Here is a 15,584-nt window from a genome sequence, read left to right as displayed (position 1 = left end):
TGGTTTGTAACAGAGGGTGTACGGGTGTGCAGGTGAGGAGGGCTTGAAGGTTGCTTATGAATAAAGGACTTTATTCATTAGATTTGCTCATCTTATCAAGGTCCTCGCTGTTCAATGCAATGTTCCATGCCGTGCCGGTGTTGACGTCAGTTACCGAAAACGGAAGCATCTTTGAGCAGATCTAAGTATAGAACAAGCCTCTTAAATTTTCCCCCTCTCTTCTTTTCGGAGAAGGTCCATCGCTTTTTCGAAAAATAAATGATTTATCATTTCTCGGGTCGTAGTCTTTGTTTCGAAGTATTGGGGACCAAACATATTGAACCCTTGTTCCCGACCACTTGGTTGCCATTGTTTGAAGGCTTTAAGCATTTATCTTGCACAAGAATCGAGATTATTGCATAGCTTGAAATGAACTACTAACTAAGAGAATGCCAATGCAATCCCTATATCCTCTGGCTATCATTTAATTATCTTCAACACAACCTAATGCATACAGACTCCCCGAAAAATGGAACCAAGCTCAACGAATTCTTCTAACAACCCCAAACGCATAATATCCCAATGTCGACAAGCTCACCACAACCGAAAACAACGTGATCACACCACCGGTGATAATGCCCTGTTCGAAGAACCCTATTTTCCGGCCCGGCTTCTGCCCGGTCCCAGGCAATGGCGCCAACGCCGCATTCCAAACCGTCGCGCTTTGCAAATTGGAGCTACTCAACGCGGCACGCACAAGAGACGTATTATTTGTCTCGTGTAGTATTTGTGGACGCGGTGTCTGTAGTAGGCTTGTCGAGTATCGCTTTTGAGAGGCGAAGGGTGTGTTGGTGGGTATTTGTGGGCCAACTGTTCTCATCATTAGTGGTGAGAAAGTCTGATAAAGGGGGGAGGGCTAACTCAGCATATCTGTAGGGACATGGTTAATCCAGGAAATGTGGGCGTCAATGAACTGGGTAAGATATTTTGCCGAGGATGGGGCAGCGAAAGCGTATGTTGCTGCCAACGGGGCCATGCTATCAACTGATTAGGACACCGCTATAACATAAAGATGCAATACGAAAGACTCACGAGTTCCCGAAATCAATTGCGTCGTCCAAACTCGTCACAGAATGGACAAGTAGCACTTTTTCGTTCACCTTCTGCAAGAGAGCACTTTTCCTACGGAACGTGATCAAAGTTAGCGTTGACATTCCGAATCTTCTCTCAATTTACAGAGGGAAGAAAGCTCCTACCGATCTTGAACCTCCACAACACCCCATCCACTCCCCGAAACAACTACTCGAGTCCCCTTATCCTTAAATGCCTGGTCCAAGACCGACGTTCCGCTCGGCCCTGTCATTCTAGGATTCTTGGCTGCCTTCTCCGGCGCCAAATACCGTCCCGACTGCTGGATTACTGCCTCGACGAAGTCTTTCATTGCGAACTCATTCACTAGCACCAGGTCCGGTGAGTACGGCGAGCGGCCACCGAAAGCGAACCGCGCGGCGACGAGCTGCTCCGCAGCGTAGGAGATATTCGCCGTGCGATCGACCACAGCGATGGTCTTTGCTGTTGGGTTGGAGTACAAACACTGCGATGTATTCGAGAGTTCAGTTTGTAGGATAGGCAACACCTGCGAGAGATTCAGGAAAGAGGCGTCTGGTCGCTCTTCGCTGATGGCAAATGTATCTGCATCCAGAGCAGTGCTCAGGATATTGCGTAGGAGCGTCGGTAGAGTCATGGTGGTTTGTGTCAACTGCACATGGGGTCAGTATTCCACAGCTCATCACACATTATTGTCCCGTTGATGCGACAACAGAGCTGCACTATATGCACCTACCTCCACAATAACACAATTGCCCGCGGCCACAGCAGCGCTCAGCGCCGAAATAACCGAGAAGAACAACGTATGCGTGCTCGGCACAATGTAGACAATTCCTACGCCATGCTTCCCTTCCAAATTGTCTTTCCCATTCGCAATGCGATACTCAACCTCCAAGTCCCGATATAGATCGAGAGAAAGGTAATGAGTGCGGAGTTCCTGCAGCGCAAGACATATCTCCGCAGACACTTCCTCGGCGGTATGTCCAGAGTCCGACTGAATAGATTTCTTGAGCTCCTCTACATGCTGCACGAGAGCTGATTGTAGGCGCTGGAATTGCGATTGCCTGTAACGTGTGTTGTGACAGCGGCCGTCGATGGAGGCGGCCAGGAGCCGCGGGAAGGGATGTGTTGTTACCATTTTTGTAGATTTGTGAAGGTCGGGATATGATTACGTCGAACTGACAGCTTGCTAGATAGTATTAAAAGGAGTTGACGGTCGTGATCCAGCTTGGAATGAGTATGTGGACATGGCCGGCGTGCGGAGATAGCATTGGCATCATGCGAGAGCCGTCGGGATGTGGAGGAGACAGGAACAAGTGGTCCCGATTGGAGTCAGGAGCTTACATGGAGACATGGGGTCCGATCAATACCCCGGAGTATGGCCTAGGTAGTAGTTGTGGTTCTCCCCGAGGCTTCCATCGATTCCCTCCCCTCATCTGAGCTCAATACTTGTCTGTCTTACATCTCCTATCCTCCCGCGCTGAACATACCAAGCCCTAACTACTACCATCAACAACACAAAAATGTCTACCACCACCACCACCTCAACCTCAACTTCAACAACACCTCCATCCTCAATCTTATCCGACTACGCCCTCCACCACAGTGGCTCCGAAACCCCAGCTCCGAACCCACCCGCCACTACTCAAACGAACCTCCCGAACTGGCCCACCAACCACCGCCGAGTTCCGCCTTACAGGCCCGTAAACAGACAACAAGATCGCAGCGAGAGACCGGCGGGAAGCAATCCGGCAGAGTTTGTGTTTATTCAGTCGATGTTGCATGGGGTGTGGTTGAATGCTGTAAGTTTGTTACATTTGCACCAAAGTTTGTCCGAAGACGAGACAGGAGAAGCTGACTAGTGATTTACTATCAGTCTGTTGCGCGACTATGGCGGTTTACAGGAGGAAAAATCAATGATAAAGTGTTCCATTATGAGGTTGGAGGGGAGTGGTGATTTCTTTCTATTCAGTATATTGCGTTAGTTTTATTGGCATAGGGTACATGTTAGGTATGAATATGATATACCTGCTTTTTTTCTTCTTCTCTCGCTTTATATTTCCTTTTTTCGTCACATGCAAAGAATAAGTGTATGAAACGTTATTTTCACCTTATACACCTATGTCGCGATATCTCATTCCACAATTGAACGCAAATGTTCAGTTATCTATCAACCTCTATCTCTAGTTAGTTACATTCACCCTAACCCCCCAGTCCACTAGACACATCCATCGCAACACAATCCATCAAATCAAACAAAATCAAGTACTCTCCCTAACACCCTCCATACCCCCCAAATCCTCCCCCAACTTCCTCCCCCCATCAAGCAAGACCTCTTCAGCCGGCAACAGCACATACAACATCCTCGCCCAAACGCCCTTCCCATTCTCATCAACACTCCGATTCCTCCACGCATGATTCGTACCCCTCTGCACAGCAACATCACCCCGCTTCAACACCCTCGTCTCCCCAGAATCCAGCACAAGCTCGACCTCGCCTTCCAAGACAACTCCATAATCGAGGCTCTGGGTGCGATGCATCGGACTCAAGGCGTCCGGGGGCATGTCGACGATGCGACACACTGAGCCTCTTGAGATGACTAGTCCTGGGGGCTGGGTGAGGTAGGAGGAATATTCGGAGACGTCGGATTCCGAGGTTGGGATCTGCGATGGGTAGTGCGAGGTTGTGTAGGCGAGGCTGAAGTGTGCGGAGTTGGGGATCGGGGCTACGGGCATTTCTTCGGAGAGGGTGTTTGAGAAGATCGCGGTGCCCGTGGAGGGGTTGTGGGTGGTTATGTAGCGGGATAGCGGGCGGAGGTTTTTCTCGGTGGTGGACATTTTGGTGGTTTAGTTTGATTGAGGATTGGAATGTAGAGGTATTTGATTTAATTGAGTAGATGGTATGGAGAGGTAGAAATCAAATGGGACGGGAGGTATATAGTACATCGTAACTCCCCGCGGGTTCGATTTCGGGACCACATCGGGTGCTGGTCGGGGGAGGGGAGATGTGGGCTACATGGGCAGGTACACTGTATGCGTGGACTACTCGGGTCGGACTCTGAAAAAAAAAAAAAAAAAAAAAAAAAACCCAATTGATCGACATGCGCTACCATGGTCTATTCTATTGTAAACCCCCATTCTACGCCCGAGGCGGAACAATCGGCAAAGTAACATAGTTATCTCCGTGTCCGAAATTGATATGGTTCTGTCCCTGCAGTTTCTCAGGCGATCTATACAGTTCGGGTTAGTTTTTGCATTACGTTGCTTAGACGAAGGAATGAGTGCATACCGATCAGCAGGAGAGTTATGCAAGAAAATTCCACTACCCTGCGTGTCGCCAGACGAGACCTCGAAGATGATCTTGCCACCCTTTTCAACAACCACGTTTGTCGGCCACACTTCCACATCGACGGGGTACACTTCACCCGGGATGACGGGCAGTACGTCCGTCGAGTAGTAGTCGCGGTGGGGTAGCCAGTCTCGATGGCGTCGATGCTCGGTGTTTACCTTGCGTAGACTGACGCGCTGCCAGCCCTTGCAGAGAGGCACTGGATCGCCGGCTGTGCCGGTGTAGAAGACCTCCTTACCCTCGGGGGAGATGTAACGCAGGGTCAAGAAAAGGTCAATATCTCTGGGCGTTGGGGCGCCGGGGTCAGGGCTCATAGACATGTTTAGGTGGGCGACAATGTGGCCGGTGATTTCAGTCTCCTGCTCAAACGGCGCAGTCGTGAACTGAACCACTTGGGGATCATCAAGACTGCCCAGAGCGCGGTATGTGATTTTGCTCGGCCCTGTCACCGGCTGCTCTGTCACAAGCTCTCTTCCAGGAGTGAGATAGTACGGCGTGTACTGTGTGCGAGCAATGGGCCATTCGTTCTCCACGCGGCGAGGGAACTGCTTCTCGGCCTTGGCGTTGTTGAATCCCACATCGCCTTTGCGGAGGACGAGATCTACCTTTGGTGCCTCTCCGGTTGACCATCCGGCGCGGTCATCGCCTTTGAGGAAGGCGTCTAGGAAGCTGCGCTGGATCTCCACCTCCTCGCTGTAGTAAAATGGCAGGTCGTGGCGGCCGGTGATGAACCGGAGATACTTGAGCTCACTGCCAGCCTGCTTATATCCTTCAACGTTTCCACGCAGGTGCAAAAGAATTCCGCCCCAGTTGGCAACCGAAAGAAGAGGAACCTGTGTTTGTCAGCTCTAGTCCCCCGACCACTCGTAGTCATGCTTACCTGGATATCTGACATGGTGTATTCCTTGCTGGCATAGTAAATGTCATCGCGGAACTGATTGTTGGCGTTGTCAATCGTCTGGTCCTGGCGATTGGCTACCAACTCCTCTTCCGGGAGATCTCCCTCGATAGTATCGACACCCCAGTTGCGCGCTGCGCGACCTGGACGACCATACTGATTCGAAACTACCTGCCGGTCCCACCAGAATTTGATGAATGCGTTGCTCAGAATGCCTCCATGTCGACACCGATCTCGGTAATAGTCTAGTTCATGTCAGCCAAGTTCACCATAGGTCATCAGGAAACCTACCCGACATTCCCTCCCAGGGAACTATACACGCGAGTCCCTTAGGAGACCTCGCCGCAACTCTCCATTGGCTTCCTGCATAGTAAGAGATACCCAGCAAGCCGACCTTGCCTGTCGACCACGGCTGATCCGCCGCCCATTCAACGACGTCAAAGAACGCTTCGCTGGTCTCGCGGGACATGGTATCCAACTTGCCGCGAGACTGACCGGTTCCGCGCTCGTCGGCCCGCACGATGGCATATCCATGTTTCGTCCAGAACCCAGGGTCTGGAGTTTCCCAGGCCGAGTGGTCAGAGTGATGTTCGGGATTGACTTCCTCGAATGACTTCGGGTGGAAACTATGAATTCATGTTAGAAGCACGCTTGCGTATTTCGAGACACTCATAACACTCACTCCCTGTATGGGATGTCCTTGCCATATGGTCCGTACGTAACCAGCACAGGTACCTTCTCTACATCTTTAGGCCGATAAACGTTGCATCGCACCAGTCCCGACTGATCTTTCAGGGCAATAGTGATATTCTGTTCGAAAATGTAGGGAAATGAAGTGTCATCGCGCGTGACGAGATCTCGAACGGGATTCGGCATGGTGTCTCAAAAACCTTGGCTAATACAGCGGTGGCCCAAATGAACTAATTGCAGATGGAATCATAAATAAATGCCTTCACGCGGATCGTGGGCGATGGAATCGATTTTCCCCCTCCCACGTGGAGCCGAAACGGTGCCGAGGTGACGACACAAGCCGTTAAATCCGACAGGAGACAAGATGCGGAAGAAGGCGGACTATCCACACGCGTATGTATTTATTCTTAGAGTGGGATCCAAGAAGGAGTCACTCGTTCCCGACGCTTCATTTCAAGTCTCCTACATCATGGGTAGCAACGATACAAACGGTACGTCCTCGAAAGGCCTGCGCATCCTCATCGCGGGTGCAGGAATTGGAGGCCTGTCAGCTGCTATTGCACTGAGGAAGAATGGCCACCACGTTAAAGTGAGTGCTCGAGAAATAATGCAAATGATGAACGATACGCTGACAACTTAGTTGCTCGAACGGTCTCGATTCGCCAACGAGATAGGCGCCGCTATCCATCTGTCACCAAATTGCAATTCAGTACTCCAGAGGCTCGGTATTGATGCTGCCCAATTTGGTGCCGTTGAAACAGAAAAAGTATGCAGTTTCTACGGATACATGTTCGATGCTAATCCTGCGTAGTTACGTACCTTTGCGCCATCTGGAGAGCCCATTGAGGACGTCAATGTCAAGAAATACGCGGGTCTATGGCGCTATGTGAGTAACCCAATTGAAATTTATCCCATGATGTACGCTGACCAAACAGCCCTGGCTTCTGGTCCATCGTGCGCATCTTCACGAGAATCTAAAAGCTGCTGCACTAGCGGTAGGATGCGTATTGGCCACGTCAAGTAAGGTTGCCGATATTGACCCCCATAATGCCACCGTTACTCTGGAAAATGGAGAAACCCTCGAGGGTGACGTGGTTATTGGAGCCGACGGTGTCCATTCGGCGGCGAGGTCCAAAGTGAGGGGGACCGACAATATCAAGCCGTTCAGCTCAGGGAGAAATGCATTTCGGTTTTTGATCTCGCGCAAGGAGGCGATGGATGATCCCGAAACCCGAGAGATTTCTTCCGACTTCGGTGCAGTCGATATGTTCGATTCTCCGGAGAGACGTGTGGTGATCTATCCCTGTGTCAACAATGAGCAGCTTAACTTCGTTTGCATTCATCCGGCGGAAATGTCCGCCGTCAACAAGGACGCCGACTGGAACCAGCAGGCCAGTAAGGACTCCCTACTTGAAGTATACCAGGACTTCAGTCCCAAGGTCGTGAAGCTGCTTGCCAAGGCAGATCCCCAGACTTTGAGAGTCTGGCCCTTGTTAGACATGGACACCCTGCCGTCCTGGGTGGAGGACCGGATGGCTCTCATCGGTGACGCCGCGCATCCTTTCCTACCATATCGAGGGTCCGGCGGGGGAATGGCCATCGAGGATGCCATTTCCTTAGCGGTAATGCTACCAGGCGATGTTGATCCTCAAGAGGTGCCGGGCCGCCTAAAGCTGTATGAAACAGCACGACACACTCGCGCCACGCGAGTTCAACAGATGACACGAGATTCCTCTCATGGGCCGCTGCCTCCAGCTGAGTGTAGGTTTTGTCGCCTTTTGTCTCTTTGTCCCCACTGACATCAAATCCAGCCCAAGCCATCACAGGCTATATCTACGGACACGATGAGTTCGACTATTCGACTCAGATTCTGCGCAAACATCTCTGGAGTCAGACTCCGCAGAAATACTGGCGCCAACCTACCGTGTTCGGCCCCATGCCCGGTCCCCGTCAGGACTTTCAAGGCCGTGACCGGACCAGTCAGTCACTGAAGTCTACTTTCCAGACGGCATCAATTCGCTTCAAAACCAGCCGCACTCTCCTCCAAAACCTTCTCCCCAATGACTCATATAGTTTCAGCAGTCCCAGCACCTACGCCTATGCCTCCTTCTCGCAAACGAAGCTTGACGGCATGGACTGGCTGGCTGGAGGCGGATATCGTCACCTAGGGTTGTACATCGAGGGAGTACAGTACAAAAAAGCCAACGGCGAAATTGTTCGAGGAACGTATTTGCCCATCTTGTTTGAGAACCTGGCGGACCCAATTCTCTCCGGTAGGGAAGAGCTGGGAATGCCAAAGCTATTTTCAACTATTCATGCACGTGAACGCGCCCAGTCATATCACGTGGAGGCCGGCTGGGAAGGCGTCGTTTGGGGACGTTTTCACTGGGACGAACTCGAAGACGAGGACTCGAATGACGCGGGCACGATCGGAGGTGAGCCTAGCGACGGGATTTTCGTGCATCGCTATCTCCCCAAGGTTGGTCGGGATTGTAAAGGCGAGTCTGAGGCCGAATATCCAGTTTTCGTACCGCATGCAGAGGAGTCGAAATGGGTGCCATCCAAGATCACTCGCGTGCGTCGGACAAAAAAGGCCGGATTCCAAATTGACGGGTTGAGCTGGGATCTACTTCCCACCTTGCACCATGTGATTGACAGACTTGGAGAAATCCCCGTGGACGAAATCGTTTCTGGGAAAGTGGTTGAGGGTGAGGGAGTACCCGATGTGTCCTGCGCCAGGCGTCTGGAATAGACTAGATTCGGCTCTTGTAGAGGCGTTTAGAGTGCGATTATTTCACGAAATCTGCTGGTTTGCGCCATGACGTGGCCATGGCCAAAGCCCCAAATGAAACTCGGCGCACCTCACACGCACTCATCTTTTCTCGTGACGAGGTGCTTGGCTTAATTTATGGAGAATCAGCCTCTTCGGTCATCCACAGTCCTGATCAGTAGGATGTAACTTCCGCAGCCGCTTCAACCTACAGATAATACCTACAGTTATACATACTCGACAATGCTGACGCCCCATGTGACCCGGCTTGGATGCGAGTCAAGCCTCCAAACAACCATCCACTCTCGTCTAAGCACTAAAGACGCCCTGGAACCGGACCCTGGTCGAAGATGGGCCACGAAAGTCCAATGGGATACGCTGGGTTGAGGCTGCGGGTTAGCGGCATACTTGGGTCCCCATTGTGGGTGGAGGGAGGAGGAAACTAGTGCTGGGTAGTGTCCATCCACGACGAGTCAGTCCCAGCATTCCTATTTTAAGCGGATAACGAAGGGGGGGAGAGGAGGGGGAAAGATTGTTGACATTGGGCCATGGGTCATGACTGAGACGCTTAATAGCGCTAATATAGCCCGGGGTGTTCTTTGCACCCCCATCAAAGCCAAGAATCAGCGACAGCGGACAGGAGAAGCAACTCCAAATGTACCTCTAAAAAAACAGACAAGAAGACGGAAGCCAGAAGCGCAGAACAATCGGCTCGGCTGTATGTAACTATGTACTTTTGTGCTGCTTAGGGCCCGATAGCTGTTGGCCCCGACCGTAGCGAGCTGTAACTAGCTCTTTTGGACGATCTGCCCGCACGAACTGGTCGTTCCGGCTTGGGGAGACAGCTTGGCCGACTACCTAAACGGGCCGGAGATCACCGAGACTAAAGCAGAGCGCGATGATTGTGGTTAGCCAAGATGCGTTGATTAAAGGACCGAGTCACCAAGTACGGAGTGCGGAGTACGGCGACTCTAATCATGTCCTGTCCTATATCAAGCTGCATTATATCTTCAAGTGATGTCATGGGTCATCTTGTGGTCCCGAGGGATAACATGATCCGATAACAATCCGTCAATGATTCGGGAGATAATTCTGTGAGTCGCTACGATGGTCAATTCTCGGAGAGAGAAAAAAAATGTATCAAAGGGAGAGTCCGAGACAGGGGAGATGGAGAGGAAGAGGAAGAACGCGAAAGAGAAAGAGAGAGAGAGAGTGAGAGAGAGGATCCGCGGGTTATCGATAAGGACAGGCTGAGTCATCCGGCAATCTAGACCCCGGCAGAACGACGATGTTTCTAGAAGATGGCCACTTTTTGAGAGGATGGGCTGAGAGTCCTACTATTGTACGGAAGAGAGCACCTAGAGGAACATGCCATTTGACTAAATATAAACCAGCCCGCTAACCCCCAAATCCATCCGGTGCTACTGAAGGTGATGACGAATGCGGGTACCTAAACGGACGTCACACCTTACCTTTTGGCTCCGCCCGCACGCTGGGCTCTGGTCCGGACTAACTTCACGCTTCATCTTCGTCTTTTCTCCTGCTTTTCGCTCTCCTTCATTTCTCTCCTACCATCTGGACTCCTGTCTCCTCGGTTATCCCTTTCTCTCCTCCTCACTCCCCCTGTCGTATCTCCTTCTTTACCCGGGCTATTTCTAATCCGCCTCTCCTCCCGACCACCCTCCTCGCTCGCTGTTCAAATCTTGGGAACAGCAATCTGCGCATCCCCCCATTGTTCGCCCTCTTGCATATTCCATCGATCCTCTTCCGTGTATACTAAACATCTACCCATATCCTATTCTTTTTTCTGCTGTCCTTCCCACCGTCTTGACTCCTTGGTTTTTGTGCTGGAATCTTCCCCGCACCTACCGTGAAACATAATGTAAGTGAGCGGCGCAATGGGTCAGCATTGTCCGAAGCTGACACCTTCTTTCTACCGACTAGGCGTATTACCGTGAGCGTTATCCGCCCTGATCAGGCCGACTCCGACATCATTTCCCTTGAAGTTGGTGGGGACATGACGGTCGAGTTGCTCAAAGCCATCGTCGAGAGTGAAACGTCCATCTCCCCAACCGATCAGCGCCTCGTTTACAACAACCAGCTGCTCAACAACGATGCAAGTACCCTGGAACAAGTCGGAATAGGCGAAGGAGACATGCTGGGTGTCCATGTAACGCTCCGGACACCCCAAGCACCTGCCCGCACGGTCGGGGGTCCCAGCGCTCCCTCCTCCGTAGCGGCGCAGCAGAACCTCCAGCGGCGACAGGCGATGAACCCCGACCCGGAGACCATCCGCCTCCATATCCTTGGTGATCCGCGCGTGCGCGACGCTGTCCGACGCCAGAACCCGGAATTGGCAGAGGCTGCCCAGGATCCACAGCGTTTCCGTGACATCTTGCTCGGACAACAAAGGCATGAGGCTCAACAGGAGGCAGAGAAGGAAGCACGGATTGCAATGCTGAATGCGGACCCCTTTAATCCCGAGAACCAGAAGGCGATCGAGGAGATCATTCGACAAAATGCCGTGACGGAGAACCTCCATAACGCGATGGAACATCACCCTGAATGTGAGTTAAACTGCTTTTCGAACAAACCAAATAACCCCTCGAGCTAACCGAGCTTCCTGCAGCGTTTGGCCGCGTCAACATGCTGTACATCCCCGTGGAAGTCAACGGTCATCGGCTGAACGCCTTCGTCGATTCAGGAGCTCAGGTAACAATCATGTCTCCCGAGTGTGCAACTGCGTGCAACATCATGCGGTTGGTCGACCAGCGATACGGAGGAATTGCCAAGGGTGTCGGAACGGCAACTATCCTCGGTCGAGTACACTCCGCCCAAATCAAAATCGGTAGCATGTTTCTCCCGTGCTCCTTCACCGTCATGGAAGGCAAGCACATCGACCTGCTTCTGGGTCTGGATATGTTGAAGCGCCACCAGGCGTGCATCGATCTCAAGAGGAACGCTCTGGTCATCCAAGATCAGGCGGTGCCTTTCCTGGGAGAAGCCGACATTCCGAAACATCTACAGGATGAATTCGAGGACGAGCCGATGATCAGAGGCCCCGACGGCGCCGAAGTCGGCGCTCGCACAGGGGCCGTCACGCATCAAGCCGGTGGAGGTCAAGGTTCCAGTGGCGCTGCTGCTGGCCCATCATCCTCAGCCGCCGCCTCGTCAAATCCCGGCATCAACATCCGCCCGGCCGCGGGGCAATCATCCCGCTGGCCGCAGGACTCCATCGCGAAGATCACCGAGCTAGGATTCACACGGGAAGAGGCGGCGCGCGCATTGGATGCCGCCAACGGTGACCTAGACGGCGCCATTGGATTCCTGATCTGATTCACCCCCTTCCCCACCCGGGCGGCTTTGTACCTAACGGTGTACTGTATGTATCCGAGTTCTTAGTGACGTATGACGAAAGTCCCAACCCCTTCATTTTGATCGACGAGGCGCAGTAAAGAAATGCTTTCTGGTCACGGCATGCTTCACTTTCCCGTGCCGAGGCCGTTGGCTAATTGCATCCTCAGCCACCAAGGACATACGGAACTAAGTCATTAGCCAGCTCATTAGACCCCCCCCCCCCCTTGGTTTCTGGTCACCTGCATTATTAGAGGCGTTAACATGGCGTGTATATTTTTTTATGTCATTTCTGCCTGTGGCGCTGATGGTACCATCCATTTTTAGCCATTTTCTGGTCTTCACGTCGATCCGTCGAATGTACGGAGTAATGTGCGACTATCTCCGAGAAAGTACCTGAGAAAGTACCCATAGCGTAAGGTCGATCTAGATGTGAATTTTACCAATATCCTACAAGTACGAATATCTCACACGACTGACGGAAAGATAATAAATGGCCAATTATCTGAGAAATATGGGTATCTCTTAATACATAGACCTAGTAGTGACATGACATCGTAAATTCAACCAACATCATGAACCTGTACACCATCAGGGCCAAAGAATAATCCACAACGAGCGGCCGAGAGAGAGGTAAATTACTCGCGTTTGTCACGCTTCGACTTTGCCAGGATCTGACGCCGCAGTCTAGATATCATATCCAATGCGATGAAGCCGCCTACAGACACAGAAACATGTCGATATTAGCGCATCACTTCCACGAAACAAAGAACAAAGAATGGGGAGTGAGATGGGGACAGAGAGGGTGGGAACCTACCAAACGCTGCATACGGGGCATACAACATGGACAGCTGCTGCTTCTGGCCAAGGGTGCGATCAGTCCAGGCCCACATCTCAATGAGGCAGACGATGGTGGTGACCAGGGCCTGGACTCCGAAACAGAGGAGGTGGACGGGAACCATAGGGTCATCTAGGTCATGCGGCGCGTTAGTGATGCATCTAGCGACTCCGAGGGAAGTTGCATATTATCATGCCATTCGTTCATTCAACGATTGACTGAGACCGAAACGAGAGAAGTATGACTAGAGTATGCACGGGTTTCCGTACCTTTCCACAGCGCCCAGACGGCCCAGATGCTCAAGGGTCCGTGGTAGTAGAGCTCCATGTACGAGAAGAACTTGAACCAGCCGGGCGGGGTGTCCATGAAGAACTTGTCCTGGTAGTTGCGGAAGTAGAAGTCGCGGACATCGTAGGAGAATTTGAAGGTCAGGACGGACGGCTGCAGGTGCACGGTATCGACCACTATTGGGTAGATTGGTGGTTAGTGAGGATGTCGCATGGGTTGCGCGAGCTGGTCAGTTCAAGCAGGACTCGACTCACAAAAGACGATGGGGATATGGATAACGAAGAAGACGAAGTAGAGCAGATCGCGTTTGCGATTCCACAGAGACAGAGTGGTCGAGGCCTTAGGGGAGCCCATGGTGACGGTGTGTAACTTGGCTTGGGTAGATCTTGTCAAACTTGAGCCCAATCCAATTAATGAAATAAATGCTGGCGGAAGAGAGAGACAGCGAGAGACAGAGAGGCTGACTGCAGTAGAGACAGGAAGGATTGTGGAGAGAGGCGGGAAGCAGATCGGCAGGCAACGTGACAAACAACAAACAAACAAACAGTGCAATCACGCGGTCAGGTGACGGTCCAGCAAACATCCAGAAGCCACAATTCAGCTTCCTCTCCCCGCCTCCATCGCCTGACAATTCTGACATCTTCCGAGAATCCGACAAAAATCCCGGAAATCTCCGCCAGACCCAAGTTCCAAGTTGCTGGAAAGCGAGGGCAGTGGGCACAGAGGAGACAGCATGTTTGCTTTTTTTTGGTCCTTTCAGACTTTCGCCCTCGGAGCTGCAAGGCCAGTCCTTGTCTCCCCCTAAAGATAGCTTAAGCTTAGCTGCGTGGTGGAACTCTGGGACGGACTCCGCGAGTCGGGTAAGTTTAGCCTTAGTGTGAACCAAGGCTCAGGGCTGCCAGAAGCAATGCTAATCCCTTTCGTTGCTTTTTCCTCTTCAAGGCTTATCAAGCTTCTCGTTCTCATCGATCTTGCATCATACTATCCTTCGATCTGCCCATGCCGGGATCTTTGGGATTATTAGCATCGTCGGATCGTCACCCTCCATCGCTCCCAGGACTCCGTATGAGCGTTGCTCGTAGCGAACGTTTCTTGCCGACCGGGTAACTACACCGTACACACATCCACACCGTCTTACACGCTCAGTCTGAGATCCTGCCCGATTTTGGGTCCCCCTCACCGCAACTCTGCCTGTTTCCCCCCCTTGACCTTGTTGCTGGAAGTTTGTGGTGCAAGAAAAAATCATGGGCAAGAATGAAAAATTTGCCCCCTCCTTTCTCCCCTCCAATTGACTAATGATGACAGCCTCCTGGGGCTGACTGCTCCACTTCCCCCCTCCCCCTTCCCTAGGTATGGTGGACCGCCAGACTCTTTCCCGGTCTGGGAAATAAATCGACTCCTCTTCTCCAGGAATATCCAGATTACCGCAAGGAGCAAAAGCAAAAATTTCTCCGTACTCAATCTTCTTATCTATCTACTTCGTATTCAATCCGGTCAGCTCTCCACTCAGTCAATCTTTCCGAGGTTGATAGAGAGAGTACGGGACTCACTGATCTCACCATATCCATAACAATGGATGTATCAGTTGTGGTCCAAAAGTACGGGATGCGCGGGACTTCCTGTCGGCTTGTCATTTTCTTTCTCCAATCTAATAATTTGGACCGGTTGTCTTTGGAATCCACTGCGACAAGCCACGGGAAGATTGCATACTAGCGCCAGACCATTACCGAACCACCGTCATTAATCTATCACATAGCGTACATCGATGGGACTGGTCTACTACTTCCCTTTGGTCGTCCTGGGATAACACCACTCGCTCCCGGTGGGTACCTTGGATGGTCCTTTCCCCGGAGCGTTTGTTTGGGGCCAAACTTGACCGCTGCTACAGGCTACAGCGTAGTTCCGATTTACGAGCCTCCTCGACCCAATAGCTCTTCCGTCGGTACGGACTAGGGCGCCAGCCACTGCCGTTACCTGCTGGATGCCAATCTTGCGAATCCTTTGGCCAAGACAGGGAATCGATTTCGTAAAAGAATGCAAATCCACCAAAGACCTTGACGGGAAGGCCAAAAGTCAAAAACGTTCAAAAATAAAAAATAAATATTAGAGACAGGGAAATGGCGTTACGAATTACAATCAGTGATGCAGTGACATGGTCCTCCCGTCAATGGGAGGTAAATCAACACGGCACCCGAGACAGTGTCCCGAAGCTATTGCCAATATTTGTGGAATTGTGGCCAAAATGACAGAATTCCTGTCAATAGGCCGGAAATTTTTCTTCCTTCAGTCACAACTGCAATTTGACTCCTCCA

At 51.7% G+C, this 15,584-nt stretch overlaps 6 protein-coding genes across 6 annotated transcripts; 2 read left to right on the top strand and 4 right to left on the bottom strand.

Annotated features, from left to right (window-relative positions):
• Positions 1-520: 520 nt before the first annotated feature.
• Positions 521-2,224, bottom strand: KD926_000935 (ALDH-like protein; the record flags this gene model as incomplete). The annotated part of the gene is made up of 5 exons (XM_053096478.1): positions 521-849; positions 901-1,016; positions 1,072-1,161; positions 1,236-1,738; positions 1,823-2,224. The coding sequence occupies 5 exons, from the start codon at positions 2,222-2,224 to the stop codon at positions 521-523; spliced, it is 1,440 nt and encodes a 479-aa protein (XP_052959315.1).
• A 1,123-nt stretch (positions 2,225-3,347) lies between these two features.
• Positions 3,348-3,923, bottom strand: KD926_000934 (cupin domain-containing protein; the record flags this gene model as incomplete). The annotated part of the gene is made up of 1 exon (XM_053096477.1): positions 3,348-3,923. The coding sequence occupies one exon, from the start codon at positions 3,921-3,923 to the stop codon at positions 3,348-3,350; it is 576 nt and encodes a 191-aa protein (XP_052959314.1).
• Positions 3,924-4,224: 301 nt separating this feature from the next.
• Positions 4,225-6,208, bottom strand: KD926_000933 (CocE/NonD family hydrolase; the record flags this gene model as incomplete). The annotated part of the gene is made up of 5 exons (XM_053096476.1): positions 4,225-4,315; positions 4,375-5,267; positions 5,315-5,577; positions 5,624-5,958; positions 6,015-6,208. The coding sequence occupies 5 exons, from the start codon at positions 6,206-6,208 to the stop codon at positions 4,225-4,227; spliced, it is 1,776 nt and encodes a 591-aa protein (XP_052959313.1).
• Positions 6,209-6,491: 283 nt separating this feature from the next.
• KD926_000932 (putative salicylate hydroxylase) lies at positions 6,492-8,774 on the top strand (the record flags this gene model as incomplete). The annotated part of the gene is made up of 5 exons (XM_053096475.1): positions 6,492-6,611; positions 6,663-6,788; positions 6,834-6,908; positions 6,958-7,783; positions 7,834-8,774. 5 exons carry the CDS (start codon positions 6,492-6,494, stop codon positions 8,772-8,774), a joined length of 2,088 nt encoding a protein of 695 aa, XP_052959312.1.
• A 1,092-nt stretch (positions 8,775-9,866) lies between these two features.
• Positions 9,867-12,128, top strand: ddiA (putative DNA damage-inducible v-SNARE binding protein Ddi1; the record flags this gene model as incomplete). The annotated part of the gene is made up of 3 exons (XM_053096473.1): positions 9,867-9,886; positions 10,737-11,359; positions 11,422-12,128. The coding sequence occupies 3 exons, from the start codon at positions 9,867-9,869 to the stop codon at positions 12,126-12,128; spliced, it is 1,350 nt and encodes a 449-aa protein (XP_052959311.1).
• A 656-nt stretch (positions 12,129-12,784) lies between these two features.
• Positions 12,785-13,626, bottom strand: KD926_000930 (EXPERA domain-containing protein; the record flags this gene model as incomplete). The annotated part of the gene is made up of 4 exons (XM_053096472.1): positions 12,785-12,864; positions 12,964-13,116; positions 13,254-13,448; positions 13,527-13,626. 4 exons carry the CDS (start codon positions 13,624-13,626, stop codon positions 12,785-12,787), a joined length of 528 nt encoding a protein of 175 aa, XP_052959310.1.
• Between the last annotated feature and the right edge of the window lie 1,958 nt (positions 13,627-15,584).

The sequence above is a fragment of the Aspergillus affinis genome, assembly GCF_023601865.1.
Source record: "Aspergillus affinis strain CMG 70 chromosome Unknown NODE_11_length_483380_cov_85_280398, whole genome shotgun sequence".
Classification (NCBI taxonomy): Eukaryota; Fungi; Ascomycota; class Eurotiomycetes; order Eurotiales; family Aspergillaceae; genus Aspergillus; species Aspergillus affinis.
Note: the sequence above shows the minus strand (reverse complement) of the source record. Positions and strands in the feature narration are given on the sequence as shown.